The sequence below is a fragment of the Tiliqua scincoides genome, chromosome 1 (genome assembly GCF_035046505.1).
Source record: "Tiliqua scincoides isolate rTilSci1 chromosome 1, rTilSci1.hap2, whole genome shotgun sequence".
In the NCBI taxonomy this organism is placed as follows: domain Eukaryota; kingdom Metazoa; phylum Chordata; class Lepidosauria; order Squamata; family Scincidae; genus Tiliqua; species Tiliqua scincoides.
The window spans coordinates 180,327,856-180,350,789 of NC_089821.1; the positions used below are offsets into that span (position 1 = coordinate 180,327,856).

General features: G+C 42.4%; 2 protein-coding genes across 4 annotated transcripts in view; one reads left to right on the forward strand and one right to left on the reverse strand.

Annotated features, from left to right (window-relative positions):
* The first annotated feature begins 3,409 nt into the window (after positions 1-3,409).
* On the forward strand, positions 3,410-17,987 carry IRAK1BP1 (interleukin 1 receptor associated kinase 1 binding protein 1). Its single transcript, XM_066612461.1, has 4 exons — positions 3,410-3,756; positions 5,701-5,766; positions 6,261-6,391; positions 11,618-17,987. The coding sequence occupies exons 1-4, from the start codon at positions 3,478-3,480 to the stop codon at positions 11,898-11,900; spliced, it is 759 nt and encodes a 252-aa protein (XP_066468558.1). The 5' UTR covers positions 3,410-3,477; the 3' UTR covers positions 11,901-17,987.
* PHIP (pleckstrin homology domain interacting protein) overlaps positions 14,949-22,934 on the reverse strand; it is a 97,577-nt gene continuing 89,591 nt past the window's right edge. For all 3 annotated transcript variants that reach the window (XM_066612457.1, XM_066612458.1, XM_066612456.1), the window contains one exon: positions 14,949-21,624. In XM_066612457.1, coding sequence (XP_066468554.1) covers positions 20,978-21,624 — 647 coding nt within the window. In that variant the 3' untranslated portion in view covers positions 14,949-20,977. The remainder of the gene's footprint in view (positions 21,625-22,934) is intronic.

Consider the following 22,934-nt stretch of genomic DNA (forward strand, 5'->3'; position numbering starts at 1 on the left):
ACCTTTAAGTATTCTGAACCATCTTAACTCCAGAGCCCAGTGCAGGCAACATGACTAAATGCGTGTATTGATATTCTGAAATGTGCTACAATAACTTTTTCTTCAACCAGGGCAGTGATCACTCTAAATGACAATGCAATCAAACAAGCTCTGCACATCACATAAGCAATTCTACTTGTCAATCCATAGTCAGTGATTGCACTTGTTTTGGAATCTGCCCTCAACAGCAAAATTTGTCTTTTAGCAGACCATTTCTCAAGATGTAAATTAATGTTTCTACGCTGGCGATTAGCAAACTCAAAATTAGGTATCAGAAAAATATTATTTTCTCACTCTAAGTGCTTCCCAATGAACATCCTATGTCCAGAATGTTCATCTGGACTTTCAGAAGGCGTTCGACACACGGTCCCTCACCAAAGGCTACTGAAAAAACTCCACAGTCAGGGAATTAGAGGACAGGTCCTCTCATGGACTGAGAACTAGCTGAAGGCCAGGAAACAGAGAGTGGGTGTCAATGGGCAATTTTCACAATAGAGAGAAGTGAAAAGTGGTGTGCCCCAAGGATCTGTCCTGGGACCTGTGCTTTTCAACCTCTTCATAAATGACCTGGAGACAGGGTTGAGCAGTGAAGTGGCTAAGTTTGCAGACGACACCAAACTTTTCCGAGTGGTGAAGACCAGAAGTGATTGTGAGGAGCTCCAGAAGGTTCTCTCCAGACTGGCAGAATGGGCAACAAAATGGCAGATGCACTTCAATGTCAGTAAGTGTAAAGTCATGCACATTGGGGCAAAAAATCAAAACTTTAGATATAGGCTGATGGGTTCTGAGCTGTCTGTGACAGATCAGGAGAGAGATCTTGGGGTGGTGGTGGACAGGTCAATGAAAGTGTCGACCCAATGTGTGGCGGCAGTGAAGAAGGCCAATTCTATGCTTGGGATCATTAGGAAAGGTATTGAGAACAAAACAGCTAATATTATAATGCCGTTGTACAAATCAATGGTAAGGCCACACCTGGAGTATTGTGTCCAGTTCTGGTTGCCACATCTCAAAAAAGACATAGTGGAAATGGAAAAGGTGCAAAAGAGAGCGACTAAGATGATTACAGGGCTGGGGCACTTTCCTTATGAGGAAAGGCTACGGTGTTTGGGCCTCTTCAGCCTAGAAAAGAGAAGCCTGAGGGGGGACATGATTGAGACATACAAAATTATGCAGGGGATGGACAGAGTGGATAGGGAGATGCTCTTTACACTCTCACATAACACCAGAACCAGGGGACATCCACTAAAATTGAGTGTTGGGAGAGTTAGAACAGACAAAAGAAAATATTTCTTTACTCAGCGTGTGGTTGCTCTGTGGAACTCTTTGCCACAGGATGTGGTGATGGCGACTGGCCTGGACACCTTTAAAAAGGGATTGGACAAGTTTCTGGAGGAAAAATCCATTACGGGGTACAAGCCATGATGTGTATGCACAACCTCCTGATTTTAGAAATGGGTTATGTCAGAATGCCAGATGCAAGGGAGGGCACCAGGATGAGGTCTCTTGTTATCTGGTGTGCTCCCTGGGGCATTTGGTGGGCCGCTGTGAGATACAGGAAGCTGGACTAGATGGGCCTATGGCCTGATCCAGTGGGGCTGTTCTTATGTTCTTATGTCCCCATTTTATCGCTAAACTGAATGTTTATTTATACAAGGTTTTTACATAGGTGTTATGAGGAAAAGTCAATACAAGGAAAAGTCCATACAAGGCAAGTAGGTAGATGTGTGTCAGGGTGCAATCATATGCTTCTGAAAAGCCAGTCTGAGCAGCATTGGTATGGTGCAACAACAATCCCATTATTGTCACTCTTGTTCTGGTGATGGCTGCATCTCAGGTGCCAATCCAATATCACACTGACATAAGGAGAGCCCTGCAGGATCAGGCCAGAGGCCCATCTAGTCCAGTTTCCTGTATCTCACAGTGGCCCACCAGATGCCTCAGGAAGCACACAAGGAAACAAGATACCTGCATCCTGTTGGTGCTCCCTTGTATCTGGCATTCAGATATAGCTACTTCTAGAACCAGGAGGTATATCCATCATGGATGTAACTTGTGATGAAATTTTCCTCCATAAAATTGACCAATCCCCTTTTAAAGGCATCTAGGCCAAAAGCCATCACCACATCCTGTGGCAAGGAGTTCCACAGATTAATTACACACTGGGTAAGTACCTCTTACACTGTCAGCAAACCACTATGGCAACATCAGAGCTGGTGTCAAAGTTTAAAAATCCACAGGAAGCGGTGAAGGAGAAAATAGCAGAAAATAATAACAGTATTTATTATAAATCTCAACATCCGCCACTAAACAGCCCAATCCTACACATGTCTGCTCATAAGTAAGTCCCATTAGAGTCAATGGGGCTTACTCCCAGAAAAGTGTGGCTAGGATTGGGCTGTCATATTGTGTGGTAGAGCATAGTATACAGACAACCAATCACAGTACACCAAGCCCTGCAGCCCCTGCCAGGAGACCAACATTCAGATGGGAGGGGGGTGGCATAAAGCTGTATTTCTCCAGCCTCATGCTGTGTGCATGTGCACACAAAAATACACACAAACAGCGAGGGTGGGAACTATGGAGAAAGGGAACTTGTGCCAAGTGTTCCCTTTGTGGGCAAACAGATTGCTGCCTCCCACAACATGACATATAATGCTTTGTTGAGATTCCTCTTCGGAGTTCTTATTGCAGGTACTCAGCCCCAGGAGGACTCCACTCCACCACATCAACAGGGAGCAAGGACAGTGCGCCCTACACAGCTAAGCAAAGGAGGGGATGGAATCTCATGCTGCAAAGCACTGATGCTGCAGATCTGTCACCTGCCCCCATCTCCTGCACCTTGTTGGTCTCTGATTTCACCTTCTTGCTTTCTGTGTGACATGTCATTGGGGTGAATTGACTAGAATGGGGCTTACTTCTGAGACACGCACAGGGTTGGGCTCTGAGGCTGCCATCCCATCCACACTTCCCTGGGAGCAAGCCCCACTGACTCTAATGAGACTTCCTTCGGAGTAGACATGCATCAGATTGGGCTGCCATCCTCTCCACTTTCCTGGGAGTAAGCCCCATTGACTAGAATGGGGCTTACTTCTGAGTAGACACGCACAGGCTTGGGCTGAGGCTGCCATCCCATCCACACTTTCCTGGGAGTAAGCCCATTGACTGTAATGGTACTTCCTTCCGAGTAGACCTGCACAGGACCGGGTTCTCAGTCTCTCAACATTCCAGGTGCAGAGGAGAGTCCACTCTCTGCGCCCTCCCGCCTGGGACTCCGCGGACGACTCCCGAGACCTCTGGGCGCTAAGACTCATGGGACACGCACTCCGAACGCCCGAACTCACGTGAAAGGCCAACCACCAGCCCTACATTACCCAGGATGCTTTGGGCGCGGCGCCCGTTGCCATAGCGCCCTAACGGCTGCCGCCCACCCGCCATAGGATGCCGTTACCGCTGCCGCCGGCTCGAGTCTTCGCCGAGCTAGCGGGTCCTCCCGGCAGGGAGAGCGAGCCGCCGGGAGTCGCGGGAGTCGGCGGCGGCTGCGCTCCGGGCCGGGAGGTGCACGTGAGCGGCAGCGCGGAGCTCAGCGCCCGCCCGGACCGCGCGAAAGTCAGCGTCCACTTCAGGAGCCGGAAAGGGGAGGCCGGCGCCGCGCGGAGCAGCGTCGCTCGCAGGCTGGACTACGTGGCCCAGGCCGCCCGGCAGCGCGGAGCCGTCTCGGTGGGTGGCGCGCGCTCGTCTCCAGCCGACGCAGGGCTCTGGGAAGGTCTTCGAGCCACAGTCCTCCTGGGAGCTGCTGCCCTCAGCCAGCCCCATGGGCTTCTTGGCCTGGGCGGTGCGCCGAGACCTTCCTGGGAGTAAGTTCCGCTCCTCCCCACGGGACTGGCTTCTGCCAGAGGCCCCTCTGAGCGGCCAGGGACTGTTCCCAGGTGGTCCTCCACTAGGCCTCGCTGCCACTTCTGGGCAGGCTCCTTGGATGCTGCATCTGCTGAGTGAGGGCCCAGTCCCATCCAGCTGTCCTGCTCTGCTGCAGCCGCAGTGCAGCCCCCTGGTCAGGGAGCACTTGTTCCCATCCCTGGAGGAGGCCTCTGTGACTGCCTCCTCGCCATAGGATGCAGTCTGCACCCCACTGGCACAGCTGCATCAGTACTGGAAAATTGGACAGCATTGGGCCCGGAGTCAGCAGAGAGTAGCTCACAGGGACCATTGCAGAGCCAATACATAGCAGACTTCTTAAGGGAAAAAGTACCTACTTTTCCCAGATAAATACATACTCTATTGGAGTGATTCTCAACATAGCCCATATGGCCACCCCTGGGAGCCACAACAGACTTCTATGGGGCCACCCAAACTAAACTGCCAAGCATATGATGAATTTTTCATAATCCTCACATCTTATTCTCAGTGCTAGTTTCAACAGCATAAATATTGAAAATTACTATAGCTTGTATTTACAGTACATAACTCAGTGGAAAAAGGCATTCTATAATAAATGAAATGGTATATGCATAAAAAAGGAACTATAATGTTGTAAACACTTTGAAGTTGGCAGAACCTGGCACTTCTGATACAGTCAAGCAATGTAAGGGTTTATTAGCTAATCTGCCTCCAACTTGGAGCATTCCATGTGCATTTGATTATTCTTTCCTCCCAACACAAGATATGATCTGAATGTTTCCACTGCTCTGGGTGAAAGCAAATTGTATTTTATTATACAATTGTATTTTATTATTTTTCCCACTTATCTTGATGAATCCGGCTTTAGTTCAGTGATTCATCTTCTTTCAAAAACTCCTGACCACCTTAATATTGTAAAAGCAGGTGATATTTGTCACTTACAATACTGCAGCCAGATACTGAAAAATTTGCAAGTTTGCATCATCTTCAAGGCTCATACTGAATGGAGTGCCAATTATAGAATTTTTTTTTGTTAGCATGCCTTATGCTTCTACGATGCATTTTATGTCTTTAAGAATTTCCTCATGCCTGCTTAAGGGAAATCAGGCAAGGTGTGCAAATTGCTAATAGAAGTGATGCTTCTTAGGAAGTCAGTATCTTAGGGTCAGGCTCTGGTGCCTGAGAAAAGCGGTATTAGAGAGTGAGTGCTGATTGAGGAAGGATCAGAGGATGTGGGTGGTGTGGTCATAATACTTAACCCGAAGTGACCATTGCCCATTTGAAGGTGGCAGTGGTTTTGCGCTCTGCAGGCCATTAACTGCTCTGCATGGTAGGGAAAGTAATTGGAGGGAACAGTACTCTGCAGGAGCAGCACTGCTGAAAGAGCAGTCCTCATGATAACTGGGCTCTCCCATATGATCAAGACTTGCATATTTTCTCTTTAGTCATTTGCAGCTAACAAGTTCCAACATGAGAGCAAAGTGTTTATTTCTGGTCATCTGCATCACTTCCATCCTTCAGCAGGCACCATGGATGCTAACTTTAGTTGTCTGGATGAAATGAGTTTGACACCCCTGCTTTGAAGTCTGTGTTAACCCAACTTGGAATAGCATTCTAGCCTAACTGAAGGGAAAATGTTGGCCAAGACATGTTCATTTTTACTAAAACTTGGTTATTTAATTTTTATGTTGGGATATATTGCAGTATTTAATATTAGCACTACAGAGGTTGAGTGCTGTACTTAACAATTTTGTGTTTTTGCTCCAGGAAGACAATGTGACTGTGACAAAACACTTCAGTAGAATAGACAATGCTTATAATATGGAAGCAGAGGTAAGTATCAGCATTGGCTGTGTTTTTCTGACCCATGTCCACTTTGATTCTCCTTCAGTGGTTCCATCTAGAGATGGATGGAGTTTGCTCACTGGGAAAACCATTCAAAATTTTCAGTAAGAAGAGGTCAATACAAAATTGACCCTACAACAAAGTTCATTACAAAGAATAACTGCTAGCATTTGAGTTAAAAACATGTTAACTATTCAAGTCTGTAATCCAAGTCTGCATGTTATTTGAAAGTAAATTCCGTTGAATTTACTTTCATTGAAAGTGTCGAAAGCATAACTCTTTTAAAGTTATTATTATTGAAACAATGATAAATTGTTGAAACAATGATAAACAATGCTTGTTCGCAATGTTTAAATGAGCAGCACTACCCGATTTACTGTCATTTGTACACAAATTACATATTTTCATCTGCCTGATGTGTCAGGTTTAGGTGAATGTGGTGAAAGCAATGAAAGAATGTTCCAATTTATATTCACATACAGGTCTGTATTACATTCAGTGATTTTGGTAAAATGCAAGATGTCTGCAACTTTCTTGTTGAGAAGTTAGATAGTTCTGTCATTATCAACCCACCTCACTTTTACCACACAATGGAGACCATAGATGTCCTTCGGTAAGTAACATTTTTCTTTCCTGTCCAAGGCGTTAAGACTCCCTAGATCATTGGTTCCCAAACTTTTTAGCCCCAGGACCCACTTTTTTAAGCAACACTCTGTTGGGACCCACCTGGGTTTACCAGATTTAAAAAAGGAGATCTAGAAAAAAAACTATTTATAAATAATAGTAACCAGAAAAAAGAACCTTAAACACTTACCTCCCTATATTTACACATGCTTGCAAACTGCAGCAGCTGAGCTCTTTGCAGGGTAATTAGCATCTACAGTATCTGATTTTTAAATAGCCTCAGAGCTTGAAGCAATTATCAGATCTTTCCATCACCATTTGTGACGCATCAAAAATCAGGTTGTGGCCTACCAGTGGCTCCTGAGCCACAGTTTAGGAACCACTGCTCTAGATCAGTTTAACAATGAAAATATAAATCTCTTTTAATAAATTGAAAAAGTTGCCATTTTATGACTCTTTCTCAAATCCCTTAAGAACATAAACAGCCCCACTGGATCAGGCTATAGGCCCATCTAGTCCAGCTTCCTGTATCTCACAGCAGCCCACCAAATGCCCCAGGGAGCACACCAGATAACGAGACCTCATTCTGGTGCCCTCCCTTGCATCTGGCATTCTGACATAACCCATTTCTAAAATCAGGAGGTTGCGCATACACATCATGGCTTGTACCCCATAATGGATTTTTCCTCCAGAAACTTGTCCAATCCCCTTTTAAAGGCGTCTAGGCTAGACGCCAGCACCACATCCTGTGGCAAGGAGTTCCACAGACCGACCACACGCTGAGTAAAGAAATATTTTCTTTTGTCTGTCCTAACCCGCCCAACACTCAATTTTAGTGGATGTCCCCTGGTTCTGGTATTATGTGAGAGTGTAAAGAGCATCTCTCTATCCACTCTGTCCATCCCCTGCATAATTTTGTATGTCTCAATCATGTCCCCCCTCAGGCGTCTCTTTTCTAGGCTGAAGAGGCCCAAACGCCGTAGCCTTTCCTCATAAGGAAGGTGCCCCAGCCCTGTAATCATCTTAGTCACTCTCTTTTGCACCTTTTCCATTTCCACTATGTCTTTTTTGAGATGCGGCGACCAGAACTGGACACAATACTCCAGGTGTGGCCTTACTATAGATTTGTACAACGGCATTATAATACTAGCCGTTTTGTTCTCAATACCCTTCCTAATGATCCCAAGCATAGAATTGGCCTTCTTCACTGCCGCCGCACATTGGGTCGACACTTTCATTGGCCTGTCCACCACCACCCCAAGATCTCTCTCCTGATCTGTCACAGACAGCTCAGAACCCATCAGCCTATATCTAAAGTTTTGATTTTTTGCCCCAATGTGCATGACTTTACACTTACTGACATTGAAGCGCATCTGCCATTTTGCTGCCCATTCTGCCAGTCTGCAGAGATCCTTCTGGAGCTCCTCACAATCACTTCTGGTCTTCACCACTCGGAAAAGTTTGGTGTCGTCTGCAAACTTAGCCATTTCACTGCTCAACCCTGTCTCCAGGTCATTTATGAAGAGGTTGAAAAGCACAGGTCCCAGGACAGATCCTTGGGGCACACCACTTTTCACCTCTCTCCATTGTGAAAATTGCCCATTGACACCCACTCTCTGCTTCCTGGCCTTCAACTAGTTCTCAGTCCACGAGAGGACCTGTCCTCTAATTCCCTGACTGTGGAGTTTTTTCAGTAGTCTTTGGTGAGGGACCGTGTCAAACGCCTTCTGAAAGTCCAGATATATAATGTCCACGGGTTCTCCCGCATCCACATGCCTGTTGACCTTTTCAAAGAATTCTATAAGGTTTGTGAGGCAAGACTTATCCTTACAGAAGCCATGCTGACTCTCCCTCAGCAAGGCCTGTTCGTCTATGTGTTTTGAGATCCTATCTTTGATGAGGCATTCCACCATCTTACCCGGTATGGATGTTAGGCTGACCGGCCTATAGTTTCCCGGGTCCCTCCTCTTTCCCTTTTTAAAAATAGGCGTGACATTTGCTATCCTCCAATCTTCTGGCACCATGGCCGTTTTGAGGGACAAGTTGCATACCTTAGTCAAGAGGTCTGCAACTTCATTCTTCAATTCCTTAATAACTCTTGGGTGGATGCCATCAGGGCCCAGTGACTTATTGATCTTTAATTTATCAATGAGGTCTGAAACATCTTCTCTTTTAACCTCTATCTGACTTAACTCCTCGGTTAGGAGGGGCCGTTCGGGCAGCGGTATCTGCCCGAGGTCTTCTGCCGTGAAGACGGATGCAAAGAACTCATTTAATTTCTCTGCCATCTCTAAGTCTCCTTTTATCTCCCCTTTCCCTCCCTCACCATCCAGAGGGCCAACCGCTTCTCTGGTGGGTTTCCTGCTTCTAACATATTTGAAGAAGCTTTTATTATTCCCCTTAATGTTGCTGGCCATGCGTTCCTCATAGTCTCGCTTGGCCTCCAGTATCACCTTCTTACGTTTCTTTTGCCACAGTTTATGTTCCTTTTTATTCTCCTCATTAGGGCAAGACTTGCCCTTCACAGCCTCTCTAACTTGGCTGGTTAGCCATGCGGGCACCCTCCTGGATTTATTGGAACCCTTCTTTCTTTGCAGTATACACCTCTGCTGGGCCTCTATTACTGTTGTTTTAAGCAGCCTCCATGCACTCTGGAGAGATTGGACTCTTTTTACCCTCCCTTTCAACCTCCTTCTAACCAGCCTCCTCATTTGAGGGAAGTACGCCCGTCGGAAGTCAAGGGTTTTTGTTAGAGATTTGCCTGGTATTCTTCCCCCAACGTGCATGTCAAAACGGATCGCAGCATGATCACTGTTCCCCAATGGCTCAGTAACGTTTACATCTCTAACCAGGTCCTGCGTACCGCACAATATTAAATCCAGAGTCACCTGTCCTCTGGTGGGCTCCGTGACTAGCTGATCTAAGCCATAGTCATTTAGCACGTCAAGAAATCCGGTTTCCTTATCGTGACCAGAACACAAATTGACCCAGTCAATATGAAGATAATTGAAGTCCCCCATGATTACAACCCTGTCCCACCTTGTCACCTCCCTGATCTGTTTCCTCATTTCAAGGTCCCCATCCGATTTCTGGTCTGGAGGACGATAGCACGCCCCCAGTATTACATCGCTGCACAAGCCTGGTAATTTAACCCACAGAGATTCTACGGTGGAGTCGGACCCACCTTCAATCTCTACTTTGCTGGATTCTATCCCTTCCTTAACATAAACGGCCACCCCACCTCCAACACGCCCCTGCCTGTCCCTCCTGTAGAGTTTATAGCCCGGGATTGCGCTATCCCACTAATTCTCCGCATTCCACCAGGTTTCCGTTATGCCCACTATGTCAATATTTTCCCTTGTCACCAGACATTCCAGTTCTCCCACCTTTGCTCGTAGACTTCGGGCATTCGCATAAAAGCATTTGTACACGGAATGCCCCAGGATGTGCTGCTTATTCGCTCCTTTGTCCCCGCATCCTCTCATTGTGCCAAACCGTCTATCACATCCCATCACACTACCTTTCCCAATTTTTTCTCCTACTCTGCCTTTGTCTTGTTGTTCTCTAACCTCCCCATCCTCATCCCAAAGGGATGAGGAGTCCCGAACCGGATGCCCCTCGGCTCTTGTCGGCCTTCCCCCAGGGATCAGTTTAAAAGCTGCTCTGCCACCTTTTTAATGTTATGCGCCAGCAGTCTGGTTCCATTCTGGTTCAAGTGGAGCCCGTCCCTCTTGTACAGGCCCCGCTTGTCCCAAAACGTTCCCCAGTGCCTAACGAATCTAAACTCCTCCTCCCTACACCACCATCTCATCCACGCTTTGAGACCCCTGATCTCCGCCTGCCTAGCTGGCCCTGCGCGTGGAACAGGTAGCACTTCAGAGAACGCTACCTTTGAGGTCCTGGCTTTCATCTTCCTGCCTAAAAGCCTAAATTTGTCCTCCAGGACCTCCCAGCTACACTTGCCCACGTCGTTGGTGCCGACATGCACCACAGCCGCTACCTCTCCCCCAGCACTGTCTGCTAGCCTGTCTAGACAAGAAGTGATGTCCGCAACCTTCGCACCAGGCAGGCAAGTCACCATGCGGTCCTCACATCCGTCGCAAACCCCCCTCTCTATATTTCTAATTGAATCCCCCACTACAAGAAGCCCCCGACCCCCCTCCTGCCGAGGAGTATCCCGAGTGCGTTCGGATACGGGCCCATCCCCTGGAGAAGGGGTCCCCCCTAGGGGATTGTTTCCCTCCTCTCCAGGATGACGTCCTCCAGTCCCGAGTCTTCTGTCCAGTCTTCTGCTCTTGAAGGTATAACTACCTAGTTCCTTTATCCTAGTGCTGCAACTAAGACTGAATACATAAAATACAGAAGCTCTCCTACTTAATAACAGAACAAGTTCCAAGGGTCTGTTGTAAGTTATTAAGTCCAACATCCTAATCATTGGTAGCAAGCAAGCTGTGAAATATGGAAAAAAACTACTTACAATTCAGCGTACACTATAGTGTGAGGTTTTATTTTGAAAAATGGCTTGCTAAAATAAGATTAAGAATAAGGGTTCCTGGTGTCGGGTTCTGTGGACATATGGCTAGACATGTTTGTTGAAAGTGCTCTAGCTGAATGTTCTTAGGTAGGGGAGCTTCCGTAATCACGTATTTCCTCTGATCATTTCCCCTGCTTTCACTGCCCTCTCTGTGTTGTGTTCCTCATATATCTGTTTCTAGACTGTGAACCTCTTGGGTGAGTGATCTGTGTTCAGCAGATCTGGGCAGGAGGTGTGGTCTGGAGGTTGAGCCATTGCACTCCTTGAAGATGCTAAGCAGAATCAGCCTTGGATTGGTAACTGGTAGTTGTTGATGGAGCTCACAGAGGAATATGAAGTGTGTGGAATCAGCTGACAGGAATCAGATTAAATCTTGGGAACTGATCAAGGTGTGAACTGTGGCAGCCTGTGAAGATTTGGAAGGTATAAGAATGCAGCCAGAATGATGACCCCAAACTGAAAGTGAGACATCTGGAGAAATTGAGGGTTCTATGAATTGTATATAGAACAATAATTGTAAAAACCCATTTGAAAAAATGGAGTTTATGAGCAGCCTGCCAATGTAAACTGCCTGGTGTCTTGAGGAAGGCGGTATAAAAATACCTAAAACATTTTAATAGTTAAGATGGAAACTTCTTTGTGGCTTAATTAGCTAAATCTTCCTGTTTTGTTTCTTTCCAGACGTCAAGTATGTCTTGCTGCTGTTGCAAGTGCCCAGCAAAAAGCACAGGAAGTCTGTGGATTATTTGGCCAGTCACTGGGGAAGCCTTTGCTGATAAGGGAAGAAGACGTGAAGGAGTGGGATGGCCACTTAGAAAATCCCTCAGCTAGTTCCTCAGAATCGCAGAGTTTGCAGCAAAGACTCCAAAGTGCCACAATCTTTGTCTCCTCAAGAATATTTGCTGTTTTTGAGATAAAAGGGGGGAAAAAAAGAAAACACCCATCTCTCCTAAATGTGCACTGACTTCTTCCTGAAAGCCTGAATTATATTTGTTTTTGCTTGAGAAAGAAAAATGTTCTCAGGAACCAGAAACATGATTTCCATAAACCAAAACTTAAATGGTATTGGCATTGCATTAACACACTTAGAAAACATTTCCATCAAATTATAGAAGATGTAAGGTGCAATCTTAAGCAGTGATCAAAGTTTACATCTGAGTAAATAAACACGTATAGGATCAGGTTTTTACATAATATGTAAGTTTAGTAAAATTTAGTTCTATTTTTTTAGAAGAGATTATACAGATTGGCCCTTTTTAGCAGCACAGATTTGACTCACCATGGGTTCCAAACCACGATGTAGGGCTGACCTATCTCCTAGATGCAACTGGAGACACATTCCAATTGTGTCTGGGAGGCTTTCAGAGATGCAGGGAGGTCTTGTGCGGCCTACCCATTTATCAGGCCTGTATGAGGCCTCTCAGAGCCAGTGTTTTTGAAAACTGCCTCAGCAGGGGGGAGGGGGTTTAGTTAGTGTCAGGCTGACAGAAAAATAAGGGTAGTCTGTGGAGCTGTTAGAATACTCTTAGTATTAAAAGACTGATCAGTGGATCAAATGTCAGGGGTATTATTTACTTCTAACATTTTGCAAGAATACTTTAGTTGGTTTTGGACTGTTGTCCTGTTTGGACCCTTGTTCCTCTCTATACAAGATACCATCATATTGTTACAGAAGTTGTGCTTTAGAGTCTATATGCATGAAAGTGACATGGTTGAAAGATTTAAAGGTTCACCGAGCATACACACATGCACCCTCCAGTGCATTTAGGCTCATAGTAAATTGCAAGCACAAAATCTAATTCCTGGATACATAAACCAAGAGGAAGGTGTTTTTTTTTACATGTCCAGGAACCTTTGACCTTGTCCCCTACAATCATTTATATTTATACAGGTATTTATATACCGCCTTTCTTTGGTCGTCAGATTTCTCCTCAGACTTTAATCCAAGGCGGTTTACATGGGCAGGCTGTTCTAAACCCCTGTAGGGATTTTTACAATTGAATAGTTCTAGTCTCTTAGAACTCCTCTTTCTAGCTGGATTCCTTCACGGTCTGGCCTCTCTCTGGCCCTTTGCCTCCCATGCTCCACTTAACAACGGAGCATAGAACATGATCTGTTTCACTTTATGCTTGTCTGATGGTGATGACATCTTACCTGAAAAGCCCCTGAACTCGGAAGGAGGTGACTGAGATAAGCAAAGGCTAGGTACATCTGGGTGTTTAGCCACCAATAGGTCCCTTATGTCCCTGAGGAGGATTAAATTCTCCTCTGAAGGAAACCATCATTTTGCAATTGAATAGCAAGTCTCCTCTAATGCCCCTTGCATCCATCATTGCATAAGGGCTGTAACCCATTTTTGCCTGATCCACAGCTGTACACATTTGGTACCTGTGCATATATGCAGGTTGGGCAGAAATGGCTTAAATTGATCATCAACCTATGACTGAGGAAGAAAAGGGAAATTATGGTAGCCTGAGGGTCTAGTTCAGTGATTTTCAGTCTTTCATTCTCATGGCAAACTGAAAAGGCACTAAAATTGTCAAGCACACCATGCTGCTGGGGTGGGGCTCAAGTCACCCAATGGCCCTGATCCTCCCCCAAACTCCCATGTTATACCTGCAGACCATTTGTGGCACACCAGTGTGCTGTGGCACAGTGGTTGAAAAAGCCTGATCAAGTTGTTCCTTCCCCTTCATAGACTCAGAAGCATCTGATGCCATAACCACACACCCCTTTTTAAACAAGAACCACTGTTGGCTGCTAAGCTAAGGTTCTAGAGCCCTTCCAACTGTCCCTGCTTCCAACATTCAATTGCAAACTTAGTTGCCTTTGACCTTTAAATCCACAGCACACCAATAGCCAAGCTGCTCACATGCCTGCAGTCGATGGAAAACCTCAGGCCAGGGTTGCTGAGGAAAAAAAGTTTACTGCCACTGAGCAGGCTCAGGATCACTCAGTGACCCGGAACACGCACTGCCTGACCTACACTATGTGGCCCAGTGCCACTAGTTAGATTGGGGCTCTGCTTTAGCCCTCACATCTGCTGCTGAGCAGTGTAGACCAGACTCACCCTCCTGAGTCTTCAGCGTGCCTTTACACAGGCAAGAAGAGCAGTCACACCTGCTCCTGGACATCGCTCTCTGCTGCCAAACACTGACTCGGCAGCTGTGGCTTTAGCCATTCCCTTCGCTGCACTTAAAACACCAAAGTTTCCAGCAACAACAACCAGAGTTCGCAGCCACCAAAATTCACTTCCTGACCTGAAAAAGGGCAGTCCCTAACTAAGGACCTTCAGGAGGAAGAAAAAAGACAAACACTTCCAGAAAGCTGAAATTTTTTTAAAGGAGCCACATCCACTCACTCTGAGGCAGGACCGGTCAGGGAGATCAGAGCCCAGTGTGAAGTCATGTGTTCCGACTGGTCCTGCTTTGTAATTGGATGAGGGGCTAACCCAACTGTATGGAATGCCCATCCTCCACCAGGAACAGGAATTGCTAAAAGGTAAGAAATTCCTATTTTTATTCTTATTTGACTAAAAGGAGAATTCTTATTCACCTGGATGAGTGAGCTCATTAAAATGTATTAAGCTCTATTGCAATCCTAAAATACCACTAATTTCTTGAAGTTTCCCAAATCAGGACTACCATTACAAACTTTTGTCATACAAGCTCACCTTCATGAATCTTAAAGGGTTGTAAGGCTCCAGTAAAATGAATACTATAGCACAAAACTTCCTGTGAGTAGGTATTCTGGAAAAAGTTCCAAATCTTCATGTGCCTGGGATCAGCAGCAGAATGCACTCTCAAGTCAGTAGCAGAGGCAGCTTGTATTAATAGCAACATGATTTCAATGTTGCAAGGTTTTCATTTTCTAGGATCAACATGACAACCGCTCAATACTAGATTCATCATACCTGGCTATAAACCTACAAAAGCAAATGTATTCAAACAAAATGTTGATAACCTTCAAAAGTTTCTGCTAGTGAATGACAAGAAGAAAGAAATCCCGGATAGTTTAGAAAAACGAGTTTTCTATTTATTTAAAAATAGGTTTGTAGTTACTACATTGCAGTGACAGTAATTCTTACACATACATTCTAGTTTGTATAAAAGGATTCCAAGTATTATTCATCAAAACCAACATAGGTATTTCACATAACAATGAACTTTCAATCAATATGTACAAAAAGGGCACTGTTCATCCAGGTGTGAGACTGCATTTTTACATGATAAAGTGGATTTAAGAGAAATGCACCTCAATAAAACCTAAATGTTGAAAAACCATGTTACAGAAAGAGGCCTGGGGTTCACATCATACTGTACAAAATAAGCATGGTTTTAAAACGTGTCAGTTTCAAAATTAAAAGTTCCAGACATTTCCTTACATTGTGTTACATTACGTCCCAACATTTTAAGTGACAAGATTTAAATAATTTGCTCAAGAACTTTTAAGTTTTTGCAGCATTATGGTCCAAAAATGTAACTTTGCAATATGTGTAAAGAGCCTATCCATTTAAAACATGCATCTTAAGATACTTAAACTGTTAAATGCCTTGTGTGCAGATGTACAGATCTGGTGCTAACACTTTGGTCTGTAAAGATGTAGTAATTTCTAACACAAATTTTCATTCAGATATAAAATGAACATTGTTTATATCATTATTTTGAAGTTTCCTGATGCAATTATCTGCATTCATTAAAAATCCCAAAATTTGGCATTTGCTCTGTTTTTTTTGTACCGAGAGAAATAGGTTGATTCTTATTTGCATTGATATAAATGGCTCCTAAATTATCCTTTCTTAAAATATAGAATTTGGACCTTGTCTTTGTAAAAGCAAAGCTATTCAAAATGCTGTCTCTCCACTATGGTATTTTGAAGAAGAAAAAAACCCACAAAAATCTGTAGTATATGTAGCTTTACTGAAGGAGAGGGTATTTTCTATTCCAAAATGTTCTGAACTGAAAACAAACAAAAACATGAGCCATAGAAGTACATTTTTGCCTCACCATTTTTTTTCCAACAGTAATTAAAAATCATGTTGATTAAGATAGAAATCATGAAAAGCTAATACATAAAAAAATGCCATTCTAGATTTGTTATATTAGAAATTGTTTTCAGACTTGGCCACTATATATGAAATGTACATCGTTTCTCTGAAGTATAAACAAATATATACATCATTTACAACAAAACTGAAGAGCCCTTTTATCAGATGAATGCTTAGGTCCAATTACAAGAAGTGCAAGGTTAAGAAATACATTTAAAAAATACAGTAAGAGCCCGATCCAGTCGGTCCCTTACATGTACTGTTATGTGTGTGCAGCTGCCCCCTATGGGGGAGGGAACTGAACCTGTATGTACTGCTTGCACAGAAGATGCAGAGGACGACTGGATTGTGCCCTAAACCTTCATTAGGTAAAACAAAAGGAGAAAATGAGATCATTTCAAAATTGCGGTTAAGAGATTCTATGAAGATTGTCTTGAAGTTATATTTAAACACATTAGCCACAATCTGAGAGCACTTGCATGCCCAATTCTCAGGCTTGGGTTGCCTGGGGGTTAGCGAAGAAATGCTGAACAAACATGGATTTGCATCTACTATTGCTTATATATCTGTCAGTTTCACCATAGGGTGCAAGCTAACAATGATTACAATTGATCAACTTTTACTCATTTGTACATAGTTTTTATGCAAGTCCCATCAACATAAATAGATGTTATTTATATAACTATAGCTGCTGATGGTTTCAGGAATGTAACACAACTTGTTTTAAAACATAACTCAATTGATATGGGCTGAAAAGTATAGTTTTGAACCTATGTTCTAGAGACGATCCAGTGGACTGTATTCCATACAATTTCTGCTAGACCAAGCAGACAGCTAAAATGATGTTTTAAGCTTGACCCACAATCTACTGAAGTCAAAGTATTTTTGTTAAGGCCCATTTTGTTCCAATGGATTTCAAGGAGGCTATAGCCAAGTTTCCAACCACTTTTACATTAGAATTAAGACATCAGAATGAAGTTCTACTGCATTAAAGAACAGTTGAAATCAAAGTTCTCAAGCTGGTTGCAGATCATGCTGCTAAGTCAACATCTTCAAAAATGTGCACACAAGCGCAAAAACAGTCTTGAAAATTACAATCTCCCCATTCATTTGATTGGAGAAAGCAGATCACCAGCAATATTACTGTTCAGTACACTGTGGTCTGCTCCCTCCACAGAAATGAATATATGAGAGTTGTGTATGCAGGGGGCTCTAGATTCCTGTTTGCACTGTAACAATCATGACAGGTGTACTAAAAGCTTCTGAAACCAAAAGTCTAAATTGATAGTTTAAAAATATTTGTATAGCAATGACCATGGTACTTTAAAATGGTATTTTAAAATACATATGTATTTTAAAAGTTGATATGTGGTTTTTTCAATTATTATTTTACAAATATTAATCCAAAGGAATAATGATCATACATGTACAAACTGACAGTATAGTACAAAACATTGGGTGCAAGTATACAACACAGCAGTCCAATTACTAGAGGAAGACAATTCTTGTAAAGTTGCATTGCCACTCATAGCACGATCATAAGGATCCTTTGTTCAATAACCAACATTGTTTGACGTAATTCAAGTTTAGCTTTCTGGGAAACAGAATTCATCCTATGAACCACTTCTTTACCAAAGCAAGGGAGAGGAAAGGACTGTAATTATTGAAATGAAAAACGACAACATCTGAGAAACAAAAGTTATTTCCCAGTCCTAAGACATGAAATGCTCTGGTATCAGATACATGGGTTAAATGTTGAAGTAATTTAATAACAGACCACCCTGTATCAAAAACTAAATCAGTAGACTGCATTTTTATATTTATGTTCATTGCTGCCAGGTTTGCACAATAATTTGTGTTATTAGCCTTATTGTCAACTGAAAAATATGTAGTATTTTTCATGTATATGTGCCATAAAATACATTTTACATTCAATAGATTTTATTTTTCCCCAAAGTTACTGAACCAGAACTTATTGCTCATACTAAAATGTGCTAAATCAAAGCTTGCCTGCTATCTGTGTGTTTGTACAAATAAGCATTTTGCAAATCAGTCAAACCTAACTGATGCAAGTCAGACAATGCAACCTAAAGCTCTTATTTAGAAGATCTAGCACAACTACAGTTTTATAAGTGTTTCTATACAAATAAATGACCAAAATAATGTTAGAAAAAATAAGGACAACATGAATTTTTAGTCATACAGATTATTCATGAAAGGGGAAAAATACATTTGTGTACTGCAAATACGACCTTTGATTTTTGTGGTTTAGAAATGAGTAATTTTCAGACATTATGATACTTGTATGTACCATTCCATTTTCCAATATTTCACACACATACTTGCGTGTTAAGTATATACATAAACATGCCAAGTAAGACTGAGTTAAATGGAGAAAAGACAGCAATGGAGTTTCAAGTTTGCTCTGCAATTTCTTTTATACCACAATGCAGATAACATCAAGAAATTGCACATTTAAAATTGATAGCCTTCATTAATAGTGAGATTCTTAAAATAGACAATTTAATTTCACATACTTTTCTTCAAAACACTAATGAAAACTGATCTGTAAAGGGGGACTTTCAGCAGAAATCTGTAAAATGCCTTTTATGTCATGATTTGAAAAACACAGATAATTTTAAATAAAGCTCTTGAAGACCCCTCCATTTTTTAAAATGCCAAGTTGTAATTTTTGTTTTCAACCTAGATGATGTGTTGGCAATAAACCAGAACCAACAAAAAAACCTTCCAAGCCTCAAAATATTCTAACTTGGCTCAACTATGATAATTAGCAATGTCAGAAAGAGCAAATTGTCCTTATTCCTATGTGTACAGGATTTGGTTGTAAAGACATAAATACATTTTATGAACCAATTGTTAGGAATTACTTTGTGGTGTGAAGTTAAAGAGTAAAATTCAGGTGCCCCTCCAGCATGAGTAAATAGGCAAATGAACATAGATGTATGCCATGGAATAGAGAACCATGCATACAAAAGGGAGATGCACACAGGGGTCCCAAAGCTGGATCTGCTTGCAGTTCCCAAAACCGGGCTGAAATCTTGCACACAGCAACAAAAGATGATCAGTGCTACTACCTTTGATAGCTGTTTGGAGTGGAAAACTGAGTTCAACACACCCATCCACCCTGCTTAATCCTTCACCACCAGCAGATGCACAGAAGCTCAGTCTGACACCCTCCTAAAAGCTAGCTGATGCTGCTATAAACCTGACAGGTCCAACCATTTTTTAGGTATGCAGGCACGACAAGGAAACCCCTTGCTACACAGCCATATCGCTAGATCAAGGTCAGTGTATTAACAAAAAAATCAGCATTCTTTGAACACCTTCTATTTCCCTTCAAAAATATTAAATGAAAAGTGTGGTTACATTTTTGTACCATGCTACTGTTTTATGTTGTACTTTGTTTTATCTTTTAAATTGGACTATACTTTTAAACAATAAAAATTGTATTAAAGATTGTTTTTAAGGTATAAAATAAGTAAATGTACCATAAACAAATAAATGTTTCTTTTCCATAGCAGTACATACAGCAATACATTCCCCTAAGTCATATAGTCATCATTTACAATAAACAACTTAAGTTTTACTAAAGATGCACAAAATAACAGAATACAAGGCACAATCATTAAGTGGGATTTTCTTTTAGGGTGTATATATTGACTTATGTACGCTTGATAAGTATACTGTAAAAAGTGCAGAAAAAACAATGTGCAATGAAAACACTGTATAAAACATGATTGCATAAAAAGTGATTTGGCCTTTTTTATCTTTAATAATTGAAATAACCAATCTTTCCCTTAAAATTAAAGGATGACATTTTAAAACTTTTTTTAAAATTCTACTACTATTTGAAAAGTCCTGAAAAATTATACCTGGGTAATATTGTATATCTTTATGTGCTTGTGTACATAAACAATATATGCATTCACATACACGTATTTTGAAAGTTATTTCAGTTTAACATGGTCTGTAGAAACAATCAATCTGGATTATAAAGTAAATATCAGAATCCCACACTTTTCCTGCCGCTTCCTTGAATCCTTTAACCCAATTAAAAATTTGGTCTAAACGTTTGTCAAAGGATTGCGCCAGTGCATTATTTGTTTTCTACTAAAAAGTACCAGTAGCGATAACTTCTCAGAACAATGTATATTTAGAACAAGGAGTCATAAGCATTATTGAAAACAGGATGCTGCACTGTCACTCAATTTTTTTCACTGCATCGGTTCTCAGTCTTTGGCACATTAAACAGAGATTTGATTGATACAAGAGTGAAGGTCTGAAAAATTAGACATATTAGTCAAACATTTTCCAATGTGGATATCTACCTATATATATATATATAGATTAGATATATATCTAATCACGAAATATATATATATATATAGTGATTTATCTCTCTGTTTGGCAGAACCTAGATTAACCAACAACCTGCACAAGGTTTGTCTGTACAAAGCTGTGTGCCCAATTATTACTGAAATTAAACATGATCTCATTAGTAAAGTTTGGTAATTTTGCATTTGTTGTCAGTGGCACTTACTGCCATACTCTGCTAATATCCTGCAAAACACAAATACTACACTCTTTACAAATGTATTGTACCTTGCTCATTCAAAAATAGGAGTTCTGTTCTCGGTCTGTAATATTAAAAATTCTATTACCTTTTTAATCAAATAGAGATTATGTTCTGTTCAAAATTACAGTAACATTTCTGCAAATCAAGAATTTCATTTGTACAATCTTCAATATCAACTGAACAAAGTGAATTGAAACGCATAACCTACTTGGAGGGCAATAAATAGCAAAAGTTTAAAATACATACTTCTTTCAAAGAAATGTTCAGTTTGTTTTTGCTATACTTTTTTTCTAATCAGAGCATATTCTCATCTGTAAATAGCAGCAGAGAGCAGATGTCCTTAGTTCCACTAATTTCTTAGCTGTACCTGTTTGTTAAGCATTCTTAAATGCTGAAGTCACCAACCAATCAGATTAGCCTTTGCTTTTTCTGTCAATTTTCGGACTCTGCCTCTGCTAGATGTCCCAAATGTCAAAGAGGTGTCTTCAAACAACAGCTGTCTTTGCTCCTCCTCTGAGTCATCTTCATTGTAAAAGGCTGTCCTCCTACCCTGGTTTCTAGTTCTCATATGTGGTTCAGAATCTTTAAGTTCCTCAGACTCTTCGTCAACAGGCCCATCAGTCTTTTTCCGCCTGCTTCTTGTCTGAATTTTAGGATCGGCAGAAAATGGAAGTTCCAATGCTGGTTCTTGTACTTCTTCCTTTCTTTTGGGTTTTCTGCCACCACGCCCTTTCCTTTGTAACAAATCTTCCTTCACATTATTTTCAGAAAGAGAATTGCATGCAGTAGAAACAGATGCTTCCTCTGTTACCAAGTCTTTTGCAGCTTGGATTGTATTCTGCTCTAAATTCTTTTGCTGAGCAAGCAGCAGATTTTTTGGTTTCCTCCCTCTTTTCTTGTGCACCACTTCACAGCTACTGCTGTTAGTCTCAATCTTGGGTTTCCGCCCAGGGCCTCTCTTAAGTGCAGGCTTTGAAGACGGACCTCCATGTCCATTTACTTGAATGCTTCCCGATGCCACAGCTATGGCATTATTCTTGCAGTCTGATAAAAAATAAGAATATATAAGGGGTTTGCATGGTCTTTTTTTCTTTGCACAAATAGCTTGATACCAATACATTCTACAGTACATTTAAATTTTTAAGATGTAGAAGTTGCGTGCAGCAATAGTTTCTCAAGCTGCCACCATCTACATGAAGCAAAAATATCACTTATAAATACCTCAAGTGTCATGGAAATTCCTATTTCATGCCAAGTTCATATATTTTGCCATCAAAGTCACTGGGATCTTCATCCAACGTGACTAGACAGCTTGAATTGATTTATCACAAAAGTTGAATCATCCCTATTTCACCTGGTGAGAGCAATTGAGTGAGTGTAGTTTAATGGTTAAGACCAGGCTGCAAATCAGAACTTCTATGCTTCAGATCTTATCTCTGCCATGAACTCAGCAGGTGGCCTTAGGCAGTCTCAGTTCCCCAGATGCAACATGAAAAAAATATTTGCCTTATAGAGTTGTTGCAATATATGTGAAGTGCTTTGAACACTCAGAAAGCACTATACAAGTGCTAAATATTCTTATTAGATATTGGCAAATGTGCTGTTTTTCCAAACTGGCACATACAACTCACCCAACCAGGAAAGGCAGTGAGTGGAGACAGCAATGGTTAGAAAATTGTCCACAGAGCAATTACATCTCTTGAAGTACCATACTCCCACCCTAATAAGAGGGAACAATGTCCTTGACCAGCCATACAGATCACAGGTAGTTGCATCATTAGCACTTCATTGAGAAATGCTAACTGGTTAGAGCAGTGGTTCTCAAACTGGTGGGTCATGACCAGTGGTGGGATTCAGCCGGTTCACACCGGTTCTGCAGAACCGATATCTAATGTAGATATTGGTTCTGCGAACTGTTTGCTAATGAGCGCCAGCTGCGCCGCTCACAGGACAAACTTCACAGCCACGCCCCGCAGGGTGTCCATTGGCTGCAGAGGTCTCCACTGGGAAGCTGCTCCTGTAGTAAGTGGCGCGGGGCTGCGCCTGTCAGGCTCGCTTGTCAAAACAAGCCTGGCTCTGTCACAACACAGGAGTAAGAAAGGCGGTGGCAGCACCACTTCCTGCCCGTTGGCAGGCGCGCTGCCTGGCTGCTCATTGCTGTGAGCAGCTGCCAGGGGAAGGGTTGCATCCTTGGAGGGAGGTGCGCACCGGGCTCCAGCAAGGATGCTCCCGGGTGGCTTGTGCGTGTGCGTATGCATGGGCTGGGCTGGCTCCATCGTGGAGAACTCACTCATTGTTCAAGTTGAGCGCCTCCCTGCCCGCCCGCGCTCAGAGCCAGCCTGCACGGCCCCAGA

Coding starts and splice junctions, on each gene's coding strand:
- IRAK1BP1 (XM_066612461.1), top strand. CDS start 3,478: ATGCCGTTACCGCTGCCGCCGGCTCGAGTCTTCGCCGAGCTAGCGGGT. Junction 5,767..6,260: donor CTTATAATATGGAAGCAGAG/GTAAGTATCAGC, acceptor ATTCACATACAG/GTCTGTATTACATTCAGTGA. Junction 6,392..11,617: donor GAGACCATAGATGTCCTTCG/GTAAGTAACATT, acceptor GTTTCTTTCCAG/ACGTCAAGTATGTCTTGCTG.